Below are 18,023 nucleotides of genomic sequence, written 5' to 3' on the forward strand. Positions count from 1 at the left end.
CACCCCAGGCTGTGATAGTCAAGGTCAAGCTTTCCTCAACATCTTGTCGGACGAGAGCGGGATAGCAAGAGGCCAAGGGAAAGAACAAGAGCATTTCTGATGGGTTGTGGTTTTATGGCTAGTGGTTGCTGCTTCACAGTACAACGTGGGAAAACGATCTACCTTGTCCCGAGAGTTCTGGGTTTTATTCTTTGCGCTATCGCCAACTGGCTGTGTGGTCTGGCACATCTCTATGCTTCCATTTCCCCTTCCCATCCTTTTGAGGTCTTGTCTGTTTCCCACGTAAGCCCTTAAGAGCAAGGATTGTCTTTTACTGCGTGTCTTAGTGTTCAGTGCAGTGGAGCCCTGATCTCAATAGGGAGCCTTTTAAGTGCTAGAGTCTTATAAGAAATAGTAAGTTTCTCAAGACACTGGAGTATTGTTGCAAAGACCGTACTGAGTATCTTGTGCCAAACTCTAGTTCTGTGTTAGAAGGTTGTCTGTATCCTAATGTCCGTGTTCCGGGGTTCCTAAAATCAAAGTCAATGAACAATTGCTGAGTCTAGATTTAAACAACCTCCTGCAGGGTTTACAATTATTGTAGCATTGTGCTAACGGGCGAGAACCAGACAGTGAGTGCCTTGCAGCCTGTTTTTTTCCTAGGGACGACTATTATTTATTATTATTATTATTATTAATTATTATTTCAAAGTGCATAAATGATTAAAAGAAATTATGGGTTTGGATGGCCTTTCCAGCATTAAATCAGGAACAGTGGTAGGTACTGGAAAAAGGAAACTGCTTTTAGTGATGACTCTTAGCCTGACAAAGTCACTTTAAACTGTTAAAGACTGATGTAAGTCTGGGCCCTAATGGCTGCATCTGATAGCTGCTGTTCATACTGACGTGCAGAGAAGGTCAGAAGAAGAGTACTGAAGTGGGGAGTGGTGATTTTCCTTTCTTGGTTTTGGAGTTGATCTGTGTGCTGCTGTACCCTGCCTGCCAAGGAGTGGGTTCAAAATTCAGCTCTTACACCTGGCAGACTTGAATTTTTGGCTTCTTGTGCCTGGGATCTTACAAAGACAAACAGCCTGGGACCTGTCTCTAGGATGCAGCCTCTCTCCCTGTGAGATGCTGCTGTGGTTGCCTGAGGACCTGTTGGTATAAGCAATCCAGGGCTAGCGGAGCATTCTGTGTTTGGGGCCTCTGGACCTTTTGGAACTTGCTTCTTCAAGTCCATAGCAGCCAGAGTTCATCAGCCTTCAGAGCACACCAGTGGGCTTACCTCTTCTCCCCTGGAGTTGGGTGCTGGGTAGTGGTGGTGGTATGAGACTGGGGATGGTGTGGGGAAATTGATTAGTTCTTGTTGTCACTTGGTTACTTGATTTGATTGGGGATGACCTGATGGGTCTGTTTCCCTTTTATAAGGGGGGGGAGGGTGTGTGTGTGTGTGTGTGTGTGTGTGTGTGAGAGAGATATTCTCTTTTGTTGTAGAGTATGAAAAATCAGAATCAACTGAATTAATATCCAGTTAAGATACTCCCTGTCATCCAGAAACCTTGAGAGCCAAGGCTGGTGCTAGATTTCTCTAAATGGCACATGGTGGGCAATTTAAGTAACCAGAGCCCATTTGCTGAGCGAAGAGCTGTGTTAATTACACTGCTCAATCAGTGGTGGGTGAATATAATAGCTCACCCGAATTCTATTATAAAACCACTTGGTGTTGAAAAGTACGATGTTCCCTGCCACTTGTTTCTGCTTTCCCTTTGTTGTGTTAAATCCACGTACCAGGCTTGTATTTTATTGAAATGTGTGACCATCTCATTACAGCAGGGGAGGTGGGACTCCTGGGGTCAGCTGACTTCAATGGAGCTATGATGTTTGACATCAGCTGAGAATCTTTCTTTCCCCTGGGTTCTGTTTCTGGCTTTGCCACTGACTCCCCTTATGATCTTAGGCAAATCACTTAACTCATCTATGCCTTCTTTCCCCATTTGTCAACATAGGCTCACTGTCCAAAGAGTGCTGTGAAGCTTAATGTTTAAAGCACATTGGTTGAAAGGCACTAAGGGCAAAATGTTGGTTGTCATCCTAAAATGATGCGACTCCCAGGCCAAAAATTAATACCACAGGGGTTTTGTCTTGCAAGGGGCAAAAGTATCATACACAGAACTGAGGGAGCAAGTAATGAAAACAAAATATGTTTAATAAATATTAGCTGTTCCAAATGCACAATTTAAAAAGTAAATGGAAGCAATGGATTAGACCCAAATTCAAACAAACTTGTATTGTCAATGGAGGGAAAATACCCTGCTGATGACTTACACCTTGTACCATTGTTTTCCACACAGAGCCCATGTGATCAGTTAGGTCACGGTCTGTAGTTATAGTAGACTAGCATTCTAATGCTCTGTTTTGCAAGGCAGGTTTTTCACTGCAGAACGACCCCATTTTCTTGGGCACAATGAGAACAAACCTTTTTGAAAATCCAGTGTCCCAGGCTACCTTGTCTGAGATCAAAACTTGCAAGTAAAAGATTTTGAAGGAACTTACTAAAGCTCATTTGGCTCGTGTGTCTAACTTTGACACATGAATGAAATGCACTCAAGATTTCACAGCTAGATAGTGTTGTGAACGTGTATATGTGCCGCTGCTCAGCTGTGTGCCATAGGACATGTACTGCTCATGGAGAGCCTTTTTTTAGGTCTGATGTTAAGGGCTTGGATTTTTTGAAGGAGGAGAATCTGAAACACAAATTACTATATGAAATAAAACTAGTGGTCCAGCTAGTCCAATATCCTGTCTCTGACAGTGGCCAGCACCAGCTGCTTCACAAGAAGGTGAAAGAAACCCTGCAGCTGATGGCTATGGTATAACCTGCCCCCCGCCTCCCCAAGAAAATTCCTTCCTGACCGTTAATTGGTTTAAGCCCAGAAACATGAGGCTTTTGTATCAGATTCAAAATCCTTGATCTCCTTACTCTTACAACTCTAGATGATTGTTTGGAATATTCCCTGTTGCAGTGAAGTTCTGAGTGGCCACAATGTCTAGTAGCCATGAAGTCCTAGGTGGCCACACTTTTGGCAACATGGGCTGTAATACTGGTGGACTGATACTCAGAGCCTCCAAACACCCACAGCTTCCACAAAAATCAATGTATACTCAGTGCCTTTGGAAAATTAGGCCACTCTATTCTAATTCTGCTGAGAATGCTGCTGGAACAATATTGTCCAAAATCTACTGGAAATGTCTTATTAGGGCTGTGCTGGCTGCTGTCCAGCTGTTCAGTAGGATGGCTCACTTCCTCAGACTGTTCTGCTGAACAGCATCACTCTTAAATGCAGTTTGAAGCTGCCACAATAAACTTTCAGCAATCCATTGGGCTTCGTGTTGCTACCTTTAGTACCTTGCTGAAAAATGTTCACTGGGTTTTGCATGTCACTTACTGAAAAGCCAATACTAAACATGCAGCTCCCAAAGGACTTCCAGTTTAAATGACAAAATAGTAAAAACAGATTATTCCACAGTTGCCGATAAAGGTATAAACATTGGCTAGTTTTATGTGCACAAACTTCTAACCTTAAAATGATGACACTCCCATTGTTTGTTTGCCTGATGAAAAAGGAAAAATGGTGTAAATCCCTTCTTTGGCAAGATATGTACTTGATTGTACGTAGTCGCTGTAAGTGACAAAATGGAAAGCTGGTGTTGTGGCCTGCAGTAAATTTGCAAGGCAGACATTTGCGAGATGCGGAGTACCAGAATAGACCTCCAGATCAGTGCATCTCCTCTGGAGAGGAGGTATAATATGAGGTTGTCTCTTCCAGTTGTCGGTCTTAAAATATTCCCATGTCTTAGTCAGATTTCAGCCCACGCAGGGCCATACTAAGTCTCTACTTGGAAAGGGAAGTTTTCAGTGGAAACCCAAGTACTGCAGGAAGTGGCGTTAGTGACTGGACAAGTGGCATTCATCCTTCTTAAATGTTGAACCAGTGCCATGCTGGCTGGCAGCGGACTGCTGCAGATGCAATCACCTGCATGTGAATTAAAAGTAATATCCTGACCACCTCCTGATGATGAAAACTCTCATGGCACTTCTTATAAGATCTGATGTGTTTTGTGTTTACTCTGGTGTCCAGTCTGGCTCATTGTGCCATTTACAAAGGCAGAATGTAAATTTTCCATGATATTAATTGGGCATAGTATTGTGTTGTGGTGGGGCTTTTTTTTGTGCCTTCAGCTGTTGTGTACTGCTACTGTTCTCCACCCCAGAGAGTGGCTGCATTTTAATGAGTGGAGTGAACTATTTACATGGGTGTGCGTGTGTGCGTGTGTGCGTGTGTGTGTGTGTGTGTAATCTTTTTATAGTTCTGAACTGTCTGAGTGATACACAGGTCTCTTGCACTCACACGATGCCCTCTATGAGGAGAGGAAATAGATTTTTGGCCATTAAGAGCGCGCAGAAGCTTATAATAAACTCCTATTTAGCTGGGTGATGTACACTTGCTTCCCTTCCCTAGAGGCTTACTTTATTAGTGGAACATTACTAGCCATATAGGCTTGACAAGCAGAGGCCTCTTGTCACAGAGCCTATGGAGCAGTGGGCAATTGTTTAGGAGAACTGGAGCGTTCTAGTTCAAAAAGCAAAATTGAAAATAGCAAAAAAAAAAAAAAAAAAAAAAAGGCACGTTTTAGGTTCATAAAACTGATGATAGTCAAGTGCCTGGAAAGCCCATGGGCACTAAGTGATAGCTGCAATAGACAGACATACATACAAGCAAACTTGGACCAAAGTGATCTCCAGAATAGCCTCTCTGCAATCCTGTAAGGAAGAGCAGTCCTGTGGTGGCTCTGATTTGCTCTCAGTCACATGAAGGCACGCGCACACACACACCCCTGCAGTTTGTTCTTGTGTGTGTGGTGTGTGCATGCGCACGCATGCATATTTGCACTGCATAACTGGTGTCCCAGTTTCTCCTCCCATCCCACATTGCTGAGCTGGTTCCTTTCCAAGTCCATTCAGAGCTGTGGGTGTTCAGCATTTAGGGAAACCTAGTCCAAATGCCTTGTAACTCGACTTCAATCATCTCTTCCCAGGGGAGTCACACTGAAGCCATTGAAAGTGTGCAAGGAATACAAGGTGAAAGACGCGTGGCTATTGGTTCTCTTCCCCCCTCTTTCCCCCCGGATCTGTTTGGGACTCCAGCATTTTGAACTAGGCACCCAATTCATATTATTCCCAGCTAGACCTCCATCACTGCACTTTCTGAGCACCTCACAAAGATTAATACATGAATTCATCTTCCTGCCACCCTGGAAGGCAAGGAAGCATTGCCCCTGCTTTGCAGGCCAGTCGTGGAAAGGGAAAGTGACTCTGCCTACATTTGCGCGGGGAGTCTGTGTCAGAGCTGAGAACTGAACCCAAGTGTTCGGAGTCCCCAGGCCGGTGCTGTTCCTTCACGACTAACCTTCTCAGAGGAGTACTGTTCAGTGAGTGGGCCTTTTATGACTCTTAGCCTCCCTTGCTTTTTACTCTGCCACGAACCTATTCACACCCAGAAGAGTGACTTGGCAGCTTGTTTCAAGGTGCAGGAGAGACTGGACTTTACCCCTTTCAGTAGCTTAATGGGTTAGTCTGTAACTAAGGGTACATCTGCACTGCAGCTGGAGGTGTGATTGCAGCATATGTGGAAGAGCAGGGGCCTAATTTACATTGAGGCTGACTCCAAGGATTTGTAATTCACATTGACTTCAGTTGGAGTTGTGGCTGCTAAGCACTTGAAAACATTAGGCCCTAAGTATCTAAGGAGCTTGTCAGTGTCTTAGAATCATAGAAATGTAGGGCTGGAAGGAACAGGAGCAGCGCTAGGGTTTTTGGCACCCTAGGCGGGGTCCTTCCCGGTCAGCGGCAATTTGGCGGCGGGGGGGTCCTTCCGCGCTCCCGGTCTTTGGGGCACTTCTGCGGTGGGTCCTGGAGCAAGTGAAGGACCCACTGCAGAATTGGTGCCAAAGACCTGGAGCGCACAAGGACCCCCCTCCGCCGAATTGCCGCCAAGGGCAGCAAAATGCCGCCCTCCCAAATCCTGGTGCCCTAGGTGACCACCTAGGTCGCCTAAATGGAAGCGCTGGCCCTGGGAAGGGACCTTGAGAAGCTATAAATCCAGGCCCTGGTGGTGAGGCAGAACCAAATAAACGGAGACCATCCCTGACAGGTGTTTATCCAACCTGTTCTTAAACCTCCAGTGATGGGGATTCCACATGATCCAAGCAACCTTCCACTCTGCTGGGGCGGTTGTGTTCTGGGGTCTGCGGGCTTTCTGGAGACACAGCAGCTGTTGTGTTCTACTGTATCCCCTAATCTGTGCTCTGATGGCCTCTCACCTTTGCTCCCACCTCTTACTGAGCGCTTCCCTTTCTGTTCTCATTTCCACTTCACTGGCAGCCAGGTGACGCTTACTGAGCTCTAGACTGCTGCGTTCCTGGGCCTCTGATCAAGCTTTGTAGTAAATGTCACCTGGTTGCAGTGCGCAAGGAGGAGAGGCTCAATGGAATCAACCTTGAAACCTGGACTGGAAACACATGCCTTAGAACAGGGGGAGATTTAGGAGCTCAGTATGTTTAGCTTATCCAAAAGATCAAGATTACAGTGTATAAATTCCTTCCCAGGGAGAAAATACCAGGTACTGAAGGGCTCTTTAATCTAGTGGAGAAAGACATAACCAGAACAAAAGGCTGAAAGTTAAAGCCAGGCAAATAAAAAAAAAAAGGTGTGTCTTGTTTCTAATTTTAAAACAGTGGGGGTGATTAATTGTTGGAACAAACTACCAAGAGGAATGGTAGGTTCTCCATATCTTGATGTCTCCAAATCAAGACCAAATGGCTTTTCTAGAAGATAAGGTTTAGCCAGACACAAACTGGGCTCAATACAGAGGTAACTAGGTGATGTTCTGTGGCCTGTGTTGTCAGGAAGTTGGACTGCATGATATGATGATCGTTCTGGCCTTAAAATTCTTTGATCCCTTCTGAATGGACTCTAGCCACTGTGTTCTGTGTCTGATAGCAAATGTAATTAGTTCCCTTAGTTTATTGTATTTTATTGTTTTGCACTGTGATTAATCCATAACTAATTTTCTTTTGAGAGAAGCTTGGCACTGTTATGTGTAGCAAGTCATTCTCTTGATAGCTTATTTTGTTTGCAGATACACTTAAATTCTTTTGAATTGCTTAAATTTGCAATCATGTCAGTCAAAGTTGACAGCAGTTGAAGGAAAGGGTGCAAGGATATAACTTTGCAGCACAGTTTATAAAAATGAGCTGTAATAAACATTTAATAACTTAAAGTTGTCCATCTCTCTGAACTCGGGCGAGGGAGAGAGTGCCAATTCCCCTATAGAGATTCCGCTCCCATCGATCCATGCAGAAGACACTTTGCTATATGAAGCGTGTTGAGCCCTAATGGGCCAAGTTTTTAATCCTACTTTCTCAGAAATTAACTTTCTAATTGATTCTAGACTTCTGTTATCTGCTACCCTTGAACCACTGGGGTCAATCTAATTGAGATGCCTGTTGGCTTGGTCACTTCCAACAAAAGTAGCACAGTGTAGATCAGAGGTACATATTCTATCGGCCGTGCTCTAGGAGTGTTTGAGTTAATAAGCATGGCAACATTCAAGAATAATTTTATTATTACGGGGAGCAAAGCTGCTTCTGAAGGGTACATTCCAGGGTGGATTTGATTTAAATCACTAGTCAAGAAGACTTGATTTAATCATGGTTTTCTGTACAAGTGCATTCTTGTTGGTTGTTATAACCTTAATACATGTTGTTCACATCTCAGAGATGTAGGTTTCATTTTTAGAAGGTACACACTAAACATTTTTTAAATAGTGATTTATTTTGAAAACTTTTCAGATTAGTTTTATAGTTGTATCAGAAAATGATTGTTTGGTTATTTGATTTACCAAAGGTAATTGAAGCAGATAGTTCACCTCTCAATGACTTCATAAATATCTCCAAGTCAACAGGTTAATCATTAATATTTGGAAGATTTTCTTGCCATGCTGTATTAGGAGGAGAACATCACCAGACAGACATTTAAATTGTTTTATTTAACTAAAACAACCACATTAAATGTTCTGGATTTTTTTTCTTCAACAGCAAACATGTAATAATATTTTAACAAAAAAGCACATGTCCCTTCTCACATTTATCTCCAGACTTCTTCTCCTTGTCCAGATCTATTCCACCCCCAACAATCTTCTAGTCATTGACCTTTTTGAAACTTTGCACTTTTAGAGAGAGGTAAGGGATTGACTCTGTGTACACAAATTTGCAGAAGGACAATAGAGTTGAGGTCTGTTATTTCTCACCTCTATATATCATTTTATTTATTTTTAAAACATTTTTGCTGTTAACAAGCATGTTACCTCTGGAGACACAAATCCACAATTTGAGAACGGCAAAATTGAGCATCTCTGCTGGTATCTTCTAGACTGAGCACTGAGTCCAATTGGGTAGACAGAAAAATTAACCTAAATCTTATACAGAAGCCTGTGGAACCACATAAGATTGAGTCCCTAATCCTTGAACTATTAGAACTCACTTATAAAACTTTTCTTAAACATTACATGAATATATTGTCTCCTACTATAGATTTAGAATTTATAATCCCTATTCCACGATGAGATAGTTTTAATTAAGATACATTATAGCTCAAAAATATCTTTAGATAGTTTTTTTTTTTTCCCCCTCAGAAAGCATTTTATTAAAAAAAAAATCTGATTTGAAATCAGATTTACTTTTTTTTTTTCCTACTATTATTATTTTTTAAATCCACCCTGGTATGTTCTAAGCAATGAATTAGTAGCTAGTCTGTTTTGGGGGAGGTACTACTCCCCTGGAGCAGAATCATCAATGCTTAGATTTTTCCAACTAGCTCAATGAAAGACTCTCACAAAAGAAACTATTTCAGTAGGGCTGTAACTCTTGCGTTCTCGGACATTGAAGCGGGTGGAAATGAAGGTAGCACAGCCAAGATGTATAAACCAGTTCTTCAAAATTGTACAGTAGCAGAGCAAACTTTGTTAGAGTAGGACCGCAAAGGCTCCTATTTTGGTCCAAGATTTTCCAAATGACTTGGTGATTATTTATTTTTGTTTGTTTGTGTGTGGTTTTTTTTTGGGTGCTTGACTTGACACTTTAAAGGGACTTCAATTTCAGGTGTCTCAACTTAGGCACCCAAAAATTTTAACCCCACACCCCAAATAACTAGCTAGTTGTAGAAAATATTGGCCTGAGTAGAACAGCATCTGCAGGGCATGTTCCACCCTGGGGTTGTGTCCTAGTTTAAAATCTGTTTAACTACTTGGCTATAGTTGGGAACCTCACCTTGAGCTCGTACCATGCTGGCCCTTAGTGGCATGTTTCTGGCCCCATTGCTGGGGAAGGCAGCATATGGAAAGCCCTTGTACCCAGGCTGTCCCCTGTCAGTTCTGTCCCAGACCATCAACTCATCTAGTTATTTGCCTAGTTTTACAACAGGCTATGTAAAAAGCACTAGTGAAGTCAGTACAAACTGTCATACAGACAATGACTTGTTTATACTGCTCTATATGCTGTACACTGTTTATATTCCAGTTGATTTATTTTATAATTACACTATATGGTAAAAATGAGTCAGCCGTTTTTGCAATAAGTGTCCTGTGACATTTTTTTTTTAAGCAAGTAGTTTTTAAGGGAGGTGAAACTTGGGGGTACACAAGACAAATCAGACTCCTGAAAGGGGTACCATTGCTCCAGACTTAGACTGCATGTATATCCAATTTGGAAACAACTAGCAAGCACTAGTTATTGTTAGCATGTCAAACGCAAGTGATTTGAATGCTAAATTTTACTTAGCAGATGGCTATTGCATCTTTATGCAACATAACATGAAGAAATCCATGTTTGCACAGTTGCGTTCCAAATATGTGATTACTATCCTAGGTCTAACTCTGAGGTGTCTGGTGCCAGCCCCTATTAGATATCTTCTGCTCTATGAAAGCCACTTAATTTTTCATTGCCTTCCCCAGGTGCTATATCTGCATTTAACTTCACAAATAAGGTTTGTAAGAGATCTCGGGCAAAGATGAATGTTTCACAAAGAGCCTGCCTGAGTTAAGTGTTCTGTCTCCCTTTGTATCTGTAAACCTTTTGAAAGCCCTGTAAAGAGAGAAGCTTGCTGCTAAATATGTAAATTGGCAGAATCTATTTTACTACTTGTTACATGAATGCAGTGGGCTCATTCCACCTGCTGTTCTCCCCCCCCCCCGCCGCAAATAAATTCATGACCTGGAGTCTGAACATGTTCAGATTTTGTCACTTTTGAGAGTGTTTTCCATTGACTTCTTGGCCTTAAAAATGCCATTCACAGGGAGCCAGTAACTATACCTGTGTCTTGATGGGGAAGTAAAATATCCTTCCCTTGCCTTCCTTATTATCGTAAAGTCTGGGGAGTGGGGGAAGATGAGATGAGACAAGTCCAAGGTAAGTGACTTGATGGGCTTGGTACTTAAAATGTCCATGGCATCAGAACAAAAAGCAATGTAGTCTTGGTTCTATTCTAGAGTGTATTAAAAGAGGGCAAGCTGTCTTGGGCGTCCTAGCAATGAATTTCAATGACAGGATTCCAGATTTTTGCTACTGCTGTAGAACCTTATTCCAGTTCACAAACTGAACTTTGCTCTTTCCTTAGCCATGTATGCTCCTGGCTGCTCCCCCTGTAGAATCTTGGCACAAGATGTTATACCAGCACTGTCTCCATTCATGAGGCCATCCATCTAGCATCTGTGCAGGGTTAGATCAGTATGCCCACAGGGAGATGGGCTCTTAGGCATGCTCAGATGACTAGCTTATCCAAAAAGCCACACACGTTGGTGAAAATACCCTCTGAGAACCAGGATGGTCAGCCCAAGCTGCTATTTACAGAACCTGTTACTGAAAAGTACACTTCTGCTGGTCCCTTCTTGAGGAGCAATAACCAGAGCTTTCCCTGCCCAGAAGAAACCTGAAGACTCCAAGGCATGAGCACTGATCTCTTCTTTGATGGTCCTGTGTTTCACATGACTGATGAAAGCAGTCTCCGTGCTCCAACCCTGGGGTGGAACTGTGCACTGTGCAAGATCCAAGTGAAGAGAGAGTTCTTGAGTCCTTCCAGTATGCATAAAGCAAACATTTCTGATAGCCCCTTTGAAAGGGGCATGTGGCATCAGTGGTGGTTGGTTTATTTATATTACTAGAGCTCCTGGAAGACCATGTCATGAACAGTCCTCGTCCTCATTGTACTAGGCTCTGTACAAACACACAAGCAGTGCTGTTCTCTGGATTTATTAATTGGGCTTGCAATGAGGATTATGTTGCTCCCCCAACCCCCATTAGATTAGATGAAATTTTAATTTTACTCTTGATTTGGTTACCCTCTGAAATGTTTACTAGAGTCACAGTAACGTAGAGGAATGTATTAGCTAATGGATTGGGGAATTTACTACCACACAGGTGATTCTGTACCAAAGAATGAGTCTTTTTTTTTTTTAATGTTAATATAAGTTCTGTACTTAACATGTCCACTTATGTGGTATAATTGTATCAAAAGACCTTCCTTCTCCTCCCACCCTCAAACCTGCTACCCTCAGAACCCACACAAATGAATGTTTTTAAACATGTACTAATTGGCTATATTATAAGGATTTCAGTATCCGTACATTGGGGTTTCATGATCGAGGCACTGGGTGGGAATGGGAGCGGGCAGGTCTGGGTTCAGCTCTTGGTTCTGCCATAGAGTTTTCACAAGTCACTGTCTTAGGCTTTGACCCAACCAAGCATTTAAGCATGTGCTTAACTTCAGGCATGTAAGTAGCACCCGGTTGCTTTGGCTCCCTAGTCTCCGAGTATGTCTACACAGCAACTAGACACTCATGGCTGACCCGGGCTTGCAGGGCTCGGTCTGCGAGGCTCTTTCATTGCTGTGTAGATGTCTGGGCTCTAGGACCCTGTGCCGTGGGAGAGTCATGGAAGTCTCGACAGCAATGAAACAGTCCCGCGAGTCTGAGTCGACTGGCATGGGCCAGCTGGAGGTTTTTCTTTGCTGTACAGACATACCCTTTGTGTCTTGGTTTCCCCATTCTGTAAAACGGGGTTAATAATAAATATCTAGGTATGATTATAATCTAGATAGCCTGTGAGGGCCCAGTCACCCTTCACCTCACAGCACCCCATTGGTGGGAAAGTTACTATTATCCCCATTTGACAGATGGGAACTGAGGTACAATGAGACTTCCCCAAGATCACACAAGGAGTCTGAACTCTAAACTAGTGTTCTAACCATAATACTGTCCTTCACTATTTTCTTCCACCCTTTTTCTGTTTAGATCATAGCTCTTGGGGACATGGATGGTCTCTTCTGTACTAAGCACAGCCCCTAGCACATAGGAGCCTGATCTCTCTTGGGGTGTGCTAAAGGAGATACTGAGTTTAAGTCCAATAATACATTATTGCTAGTAGCTCAAATATTTTAAGGAAATGTGTGCTGTAATTTGAGCATAAAGAAATGTCCACACACTGCTGTTTGGCTGTCATTTTGAGCCTGCTGTTGTGTTCCTTTTTTATCATTATGTATCACTTCAACAATATGCTGAAGGCGATTTGGAATCACTGCGTCCAAATTTATTTTGATCTCTAAAAGCCGGGCTCAGAATTCTGATGAGAGAATACTCTAGTTGTCCTATTCTTGTCGAGTGTTCCAAGTAAGCATCACTGGCCCTTTTAATTTCTGAGCATTGGTAATAGAGATGAAAGGCTTTCCTCATAAGCCCGCGGTGTAGGTTGTAGGGGTCGTGACTTGGCTAATAGTCATGACCACAAAATGAATTGTGTGATGCTTTTTAAAGCAATACCATCAAACAATGCACAGGAGATTGCCTTGTGTTCCATGTGGCACAAATTAGGCTTCTAATGCAGTTTGCGAAAGTGCTTCAGAAGCTGTAAATATGCTCCGCTTGAGGCATTTAGTGAAGGCTGTGGATGTTTTGTGGTTCTCGCTTCTGTAGAAGGCAATGCTGCTGTTCTATATTTCAGATTTCCTCACTATAATGGAAACTAATGGTGCAATAAAAGACCATGTGGCATGCTAAGTAACTCACCCATAATTGCTTGTTGCTATCAGTATATACTTGACTTTGATTTCTTTAATTGAAAATTTGCCTCTTCCGATGCTTTATTTCCGTGAAATAACCATATAAGTACAGATACAAGCTGCAGTGCTGGGCTGATCAAAGATACTGTCACTGAGGACTGCTGCTGAATATCATGTTTACTCATTGTACCCCAAGGAGGCTGTGAAAACAGCCAGAAGCCAAATGACAAGGCTTGGAAGCATGGATCAAGGTGTTTCTCCATTACTGAATGAGATGTTTCTTGCAGGTGGATTTGCTATTGTGTTTCTGGTGAGGACTAACAATGGGATGAAGTGTGCCCTGAAACGAATGTACGTCAACAATGAGCACGATTTGCAAGTCTGCAAAAGAGAGATTCAGATCATGGTAAGTCATGCTGCGTTAGGGGGTCCTGAAGTGTTCATGGAAAGGCATGTTATCTGGGGCTGTGAGCTGTCAGTGTTGTTGACTCTCATAGCTTTATCATAAGTCTTGCAGTATTTGTGGTTTTCCTTTTTTTCTTTTTTAAAATAAATATAATGAGAGAGAGAGAGAGAGAGAGAGACTCCCGAAGTCACATGATTTATTTTTCAAAGTAAGTTTCTAGCCTTTGTGTCTGTTGTAGAACATGTGAATCCTAAAGTTTCAAAATCCAGAAAGCAAATAAAAAAACTAAAATGGTTTTTTATAAAACCTCATGGATTTTTTTTCTTTAGCCCACTTCCTGTTTTTGTTTCGGTTTTTTGTTGGGGGGGGGGGGGAGGGAAGAGTAGACTAATGCTCCCTCTAATGTTTTACATCCATGTGTGGAATGCATTTTGTTATGTACACCAATATGGAGGTGATGTGTGGCAGGGATGGAGCCGACGGGTTCAGAGTGCAGGAAGGGGCTCAAGGCTGGGGCGGAGGGTTGGGGTGAGGGCTCTAGCTGGGGGTGCGGGTCTGGGGTGGGGCTGAGGGGTTTGGGGTGTAGGCTGCCCTAGGGCTGTGGCGAGGTGAGAGGACTCCCCCCAGCCCTCTCTTGCTGTAACAGCCGGGGAAGAGGCACCTCTCTCCCCACCTGCGTGGCCCTTGATAGCCTGTTGCGTGGCTATGCAGCTTAGAGGGAACTTGACTAACTTTTTTGAACACTGGAGGCTAGCAGTACTGAGCTTAGCACGTTTGAACTTGGTCAGCATTTGAATGGAAAACATCCAAGCAAAGACTAATCTGAGAGCAGCCTCTAACCTTCAGGTTGGAGTTGGTACAAATGTTGATATGGATGTCTAGTAAAAATGTATAAGCTGAGAAGCTGTTATAAAGGTAACTGTCTGTAATGGCCTTGAACAGTAGTCCAGATATATTTTAAAGTAATTGATTGTATTGTAGACTAGTTGCAGGCATAATTTAAATAAAGTTGTTAGTAATTTTTTTGCATTATACAAACACAAGTTCAGAGGTTGTTTTGGTGTGCAGGGCAGGGCTGCCTCTATCAGGGCTTATTAACCTTGATTTGAACTTAGCAGCTTGGGTGCTGAAGTTTTTTTTTGAAATGGTAGTTTAAGGCTTTTTCCTTTTTTTTCCTTGAGTTTCCCTAAAACTTTGAGTCTTATCCCATAGTGAATTCATATTAGGTGTAGCCTTGGAAAAAGGGCATGTATGATGGAACCCCTTACCTGCAACAGTAGCAAGTGTGCATCCTCTGTAGTAACTCATGTGTTACTTTATGGCTGTGACTCAACATGAATTTCAAGAGTTACCACACCACACGATGCAGCACAGCTTTCATGGAGACGTCATCTTAGCCCTAGATAATAGTGTGGGGGCACAGCTAAGATTAGACCTTGTATTAGATTTTTTTTCAGTTTATACTTGGAAAGTTGGTTTGCTTGCATTTTATTTGTCCACTTCGTTCTATTGACTATGGAACAAAACTATCTGCATGATCTTATGTTAGTGCGGTCAAACCTGAAAAGCAACTGTAAAAAGAGTAATACCTTACTCTCTACATTGTTCTGTCGTTTATATGAAACTCTTACTTCGTGTCAGACCTGCAGAACTGACACAACATTGGGAGAGCGAACTGGAGTCTCTTCTAGCGTTCACATCATCAATGGACTCATTAACCAAGTTCCAATTGCAGAGCCACCCTACAACCCCATTGTCTCCAATTTGTGCCCTGCCTTACACCTGTGTTAACCTTTGGAAGATAATAGGTATAGCTGAGGGTAATAAGGCTACATTAGTAGGAGCATTGCCGTCAGGTTGAGGGAAGTGATTATTCCCTTCTATTCGGCACTGGTGAGGCCACACCTGGAGTACTGCATCCAGTTTTGGTCCCCAAATTGGAGAGAATCCAGCAGAGGTCACTGAAAATGATTAGGAGGCTGCAGCCCATGACTTATGAGGAGCAACTGAGGGAACTGGGGTTATTTACTCTGCAGAAGAGGTGAGGGGGGATTTGATAACAGCCTTCAACTACATGAAGGGGGTTCCAAAGAGGGTGGAGCTCAGCTGTTCAGTGGTGGAAGAGGACAGAACAATGAGCAATGGTCTCAAGTTGCAGTGTGGGATGTTTATGCTCAATATTAGGAAACACTGTTTCACTAGGAGGGTGGTGAAGCACTGGAATGAGTTCCCTAGGGAGGTGGTGGAATCTCCAACCTTAGAGGCTTTTAAGGCCCGGCTTGACACATTCCTGGCTGGGATGATTTAGCCGGGGTTGGTTCTGCTTTGAGCAAGGGTTTGGACTAGATGACCTTCTGAGGTCTCTTCCAACCCTAATCTTCTATGATTCTAAGTGAAGGCAGAATTTGACGTGAAGAATCTCTATTACTGATGAGGTTGTGCAAGAAGGAAAGAACCCACCTTAACTGTTGCATCTCAGCATGTTTGCAAACCTGGGCGTTTGAAAGAAGCATCTCTTGTAAGATGCAAAAATAGCTAAATGTAGGACTCCAAAAAGCCATTTTACTGTCACTCCACAGAAGAGAGCTGCATTTTTAAGGTCAAACTTGTTAGTTTAATAACATACAGTTTAATCTGGGGAGGGTAAAGAGGAAACGCAGCTCATTCTATACATGGCAATTGCTGGCTCAGTCTCCCTTGTGCAGATATAAGTGCTTGCTCTAGGTTACTCAGCATGGAGCACCCGATCAATGAGATGACCTAAATCTGGATCAAGCTATTATCATGGGCACACCTTTTGACCAGAGGCACAATAGATAGTTCAGGGGGCTGGGTGACTTGTTGATCAAGACTTTTTGCCCTAAGAATCACCAGACAAGAAACCAACAAAGGCAGAATTAAAAGTTGACTAACTTCTTCTGTATGATGACTAATCCAAAGTGACCTGTACCTTAACACAGAGACTAGACAGGTCAGCACTGGGAAGTCTGTGCTGTACAGATCAACCTATTTAAAATGTAACTGCTGTATACCTGGCTGTTTTGTGCTTTAACGTGTCTTTTCTTACAGAGGGATCTATCTGGACACAAGAACATTGTTGGATACATTGATTCTAGTATAAACTCAGTGAGCAGTGGTGACGTGTGGGAAGTCTTGATTCTAATGGACTTTTGCAGAGGTAAGTGGTCGCTCAATGTGTTGCTCATTGGGACAAGTATACCTCTGAGAAACTCTCAAGGCACTTGTATAATACTTTTCTTTAGGAAAACTACTCCTAGGCCCAACCCTTCCTTAGCATCAGTGAATAATTGGTAACCAAGCCAGTCGAATCCTGCCCCACAATAAAATGAATAGGTCTCCATTATTCATGAGAATAAGAATATAGAACTGCTAGCACCTTATTCCATTGGCTAAGATGTCCCTTGCTTAAGTTGTTAGGCCTAATGGTTCTCTGTGTTTTGTTTCCATCTGCTGCTTCCGTGTGAAATAACTTCAGTCTTCTGAGACCACTAGACTAAACAGTGAAATTCTCTTTTGCATGTGTGTGTTCGTTCCTGCAAGTCACATTTTAATACAGTGTATGAGTCTGTTTCTAAATTCCCCAACTTCAAATGATTCTAACCACAGATAGATCAAAGCCTCCAATGCGCTGGACATTGTTAAAATTAAGTGCCAGACAGAAGTATAAACAATCTTGATTTCAAGCCTCCAGAATAACCCCCTAGGTCAGGCAGAGGTACATGAGCATTGTCAAGTAGTGAGACTCCTATGAAGACTTGACTACCACAAATCTGAAAAGGAATCTGCTGCGTGCTATTCAAGAGAGATGGATGCTATTACACATCTGTTAGATATGTAGAGACATCTGTTGCATGGGGTTTAGAGGGAAGGCTGAGGCTTTGCTTCCCACAATGATGATAGGGACGGAGATGACACGCATCCAGATGCCCCCTAGTGTCATGAAAACAATTGTATTGAAAATGCCTAGGTGGCAAATGCTTCTAAACATTTTAGAGACAATTATATAAAAATATTAGATTTCCTCTTATCATTGCTTTCCTCCTTGGCAAAGAGAGCTCATGATATCAATCATTCTGCCTCCATATGCAGAGATCACACTCTAAGAGCCTGAACAGTTTAAAACTGAGCTTACTGCCACTGCTGTACAGTATAGTCATGTTAGACAGGTTTTGACACCTTCTAATATATATGACTTAAATGACACTCTCCTTTGCTACAAGTTTTATGGCCAAGGTTTTCAAAAGTAACTTGTGATTTTTAGGTGCACCAACTCAAAACACCTGAAAGTACCCAGACTTTCAGAGGACAAGTACACAAATTGAGGCACCAAAAATCACTGGTCGCTCTTGAAAATTTTGGTCTGTCGCTCTCACTCTGTCACTTTCTCAAGGTCCCCCATCTACACTACAAAAAAATTCATGGTTGAGATGCATTTCTGGCCAAACAATG

At 42.6% G+C, this 18,023-nt stretch overlaps 1 protein-coding gene across 20 annotated transcripts in view; it reads left to right on the forward strand.

Annotated features, from left to right (window-relative positions):
- AAK1 (AP2 associated kinase 1) overlaps positions 1–18,023 on the forward strand; it is a 143,715-nt gene that overhangs the window by 51,212 nt on the left and 74,480 nt on the right. For all 20 annotated transcript variants that reach the window (XM_030551959.1, XM_030551958.1, XM_030551963.1 and 17 more), the window contains exons 3-4: positions 13,435–13,553; positions 16,623–16,731. In XM_030551959.1, coding sequence (XP_030407819.1) covers positions 13,435–13,553; positions 16,623–16,731 — 228 coding nt within the window. The remainder of the gene's footprint in view (positions 1–13,434; positions 13,554–16,622; positions 16,732–18,023) is intronic.

Source organism: Gopherus evgoodei, chromosome 2, assembly GCF_007399415.2.
Source record: "Gopherus evgoodei ecotype Sinaloan lineage chromosome 2, rGopEvg1_v1.p, whole genome shotgun sequence".
NCBI lineage: Eukaryota > Metazoa > Chordata > Testudines > Testudinidae > Gopherus > Gopherus evgoodei.